The sequence below is a fragment of the Priapulus caudatus genome, unplaced genomic scaffold (genome assembly GCF_000485595.1).
Source record: "Priapulus caudatus unplaced genomic scaffold, Priapulus_caudatus-5.0.1 Scaffold225, whole genome shotgun sequence".
NCBI classification, from domain to species: Eukaryota; Metazoa; Priapulida; class Priapulimorpha; order Priapulimorphida; family Priapulidae; genus Priapulus; species Priapulus caudatus.
In genome coordinates, this window is record NW_014577286.1 from 301,241 (window position 1) to 304,133 (window position 2,893).

General features: G+C 42.4%; 1 protein-coding gene across 3 annotated transcripts in view; it reads left to right on the forward strand.

The window, feature by feature from the left end:
* LOC106807614 (multivesicular body subunit 12B-like) overlaps positions 1 to 2,881 on the forward strand; it is a 7,877-nt gene extending 4,996 nt beyond the window's left edge. The window contains exons 5-9 of one of the 3 annotated variants that reach the window (XM_014810008.1): positions 451 to 528; positions 1,253 to 1,470; positions 1,881 to 1,936; positions 2,281 to 2,331; positions 2,580 to 2,881. In XM_014810008.1, the coding sequence (XP_014665494.1) occupies positions 451 to 528; positions 1,253 to 1,470; positions 1,881 to 1,936; positions 2,281 to 2,331; positions 2,580 to 2,618 (442 nt within the window). In that variant the 3' untranslated portion in view covers positions 2,619 to 2,881. The other 2 variants (XM_014810006.1, XM_014810007.1) reach the window with 2 other exon arrangements.
* The last annotated feature ends 12 nt before the right edge of the window (positions 2,882 to 2,893 follow it).

A 2,893-nucleotide genomic window follows, 5' to 3' on the forward strand; every position in this document is an offset into this window, starting at 1 on the left:
TTACTCTGTCTCTACCCATACTCTCTGTCTCTACCCATACTCTCTGTCTCTACCCATACTCTCTGTCTCTACCCATACTCTCTGTATGTACCCATACCTCTGTTTCTATACTTACTCTGTCTCTACCCATACTCTCTGTCTCTACCCATACTCTCTGTATGTACCCATACCTCTGTTTCTATACTTACTCTGTCTCTACCCATACTCTCTGTCTCTACCCATACTCTCTGTATGTACCCATACCTCTGTTTCTATACTTACTCTGTCTCTACCCATACTCTCTGTCTCTACCCATACTCTTTGTCTGTACCCATACCTTTGTTTCTACTCTTACCTCTGTCTGTACCCTTACATCTGTCTGTACCTATACCACAGTCTGTACCCTTACTTTTGTCTTATTGTCCACCGAAAAGCCGTTTTAATCGTGTGGTATTTTATTTCTACACACAGGGAGGAGATTGGAAGCATGTGCATATGCTTCAAATACGGACCAGTCCCACCTGATACGCAGAAACCGAGTGACGCTACGTGAGTCTTCTGCTACTGCTCCCAAGCAGACAAGTTCATTCCACTTATCAACCGCGTTCCACAATAAGACTGAAAACGCGCTGCTTTTAAATGTGAATTTGCATATACATCCTGGCTGATCCACTAATTGTGCATCCTTCTCTCTCGTGACTGGCTCCGTATGATTCAACTACTCGCACACGATTCTGATTCATTCTTACAACCATGGTATAAGTTATCTATAAGTTATCGAAACGTTCTATATAAGTTACTAATACGTTATGTATACGTCCAACTCGTTATGAATACGCTATGTATACGCCCAAAATTGAAAAAAACATCGATAGTTCAGCGTATGCCAGCGTTTTAGAGAAATTTTGATACGTCGGACATACGCTGGCTAAATCGTCCACGTGTGACAGGGCCATTACAACCATGCTGACACCGATCAGCACAATATGGTAATGGAAGCCATTTTCTAATTCTAGGAGCTAGTATGGTATGGCTCCTAGATGCACCACTGCACTAACAATACAGTCAAACTTGTATAATATACAATACCAAAATTAGAATACAATACAATACAAATGACCATATATCATATGGGTTAATCATCAAGGAAACTACCAAAAGACTTCTTTATGGACAGGTAGCCATTTTATAGAACTGGCACTAGCACGTGTATGTCTACGAAGTGATTGCTGGGAGTTCTTCATATAAGACTAACACTGCTGTATGTTTGCAGTAATGTTCCGGACTTGCCGTATTCGCTCAACCCTTCCGGCTACCTACAACAGAACACCTACCGCCCTGCGCCTCTGCCGCCGGTGGCTGAGGCAACCCAGGCTGGCTCGTCAGACGTCGGCCAGGCCTACCCAGTGCCAATCCACAGAGAGGACTATCCGATCAACAGGCAGGAATCGACTCTTGCGAGACAATACACGGGCACCATCGCGAAAACGCGTGAGTACCGCATGTCGCACGAGAGTACTGTGTCTGCGCCGGGGTGGCTACTCGGTGAAGCGTTGACAGGAGTGAGAAGTGTGGGATAGAGGTGGTGGGCAGTATGAGATAGAGGTGGTTTGGAGTGTGAGATAGAGGTGGTTTGGAGTATGAGATAGAGGTGGTTTGGAGTATGAGATAGAGGTGGTTTGGAGTGTGAGATAGAGGCGGTTGGAGTATGAGATAGAGGCGGTTTGCAGTGTTGGATAGAGGGAATAGTGTGGAACAAGGAAGGGGGCAGTATGGGACAGAGTACGTCATAAATGACCTTTATATTTGGGATGATCCTTGTAGCAAGTATTGCACTAACCAGAAATGGGTGCATTACACTGAGAATTCTTATAACTATAGGTTAATCCATTTATTTTTAGCACTGCAAGGGCTGCCATTCCAGATCAATCCTAGGCTACAGACAGATGCAAACCAAGTAAGTTGATTGAATAGTTTGTTTGCTAAAATGCTAAACTAACTTTGATCTGAAAAACTAAAAGGACGAATTTCTTCTCTATTACAACATACAATAAGTAATGTACCCAATAGAGGGCAGCACCATAACGTCATTGGTAACGGCATAAATATATCTAAGCTTCTATGTTCATCGTAATAGCTTTTACATGGGAAATGTTAATAAGTAGCATCAATATTAGATCACTTTTAGTATTAAGGTGTATCATGCCTGTTGTTAAAGTAGGTTTTCCTACTGGAATTTATCATTGGTCTTGTTTATACACGTGATGCCATATTGGTTACAACGTAAAATTGCTGTTTCAGTTCTGCGTACCTGATCTTGATTATATGTCGACAATTGACATTGACAGCAAGGTGAGAAGCCAAGTTTTCATTCTGTCTGAAAAGCTTTTCTGTTATTCTGATTTGACTACAATCTTGGAAACACAACACTGCAGCTATTGCTGTGATACAATTATAGGATGAAATACAAACTGCTATTTTGAAGAGAGTATAACTTTTCCGAGAGTATAAGGTGAACCTTTTCCAAGCTTTCGCAGTATTACTTCAAGTTAAATCCTTTGTCATAAGCTGTCTTCTGGTGTATTTATTTGCGTTTGCAGTTCTGTTATGATTTCCGGGTGGAGCGATCTGCAATCTAGCAAGGTATCCGTCACGCATGCAACCAAATGTTGACACAAGAGTGATGCGTGTCTCACACGTGTAACGTTGAGACGCCACGACATGCGTGTCAGCAGACTAATGTCGTGAAATAATGAGACTTGGCTTGCAAACACAGTCTAATGCTGAGAGGCAGTGAAATTAGTATTGCTGTTGTACCTAGTGCTGTAGGTGATACATAAAGAAGAGAGGGAGAGAGAGAGAGACAGAGAGAGAGAGAGAGAGAGAGAGAGAGAGAGAGAGAGAGAGAGAAAGA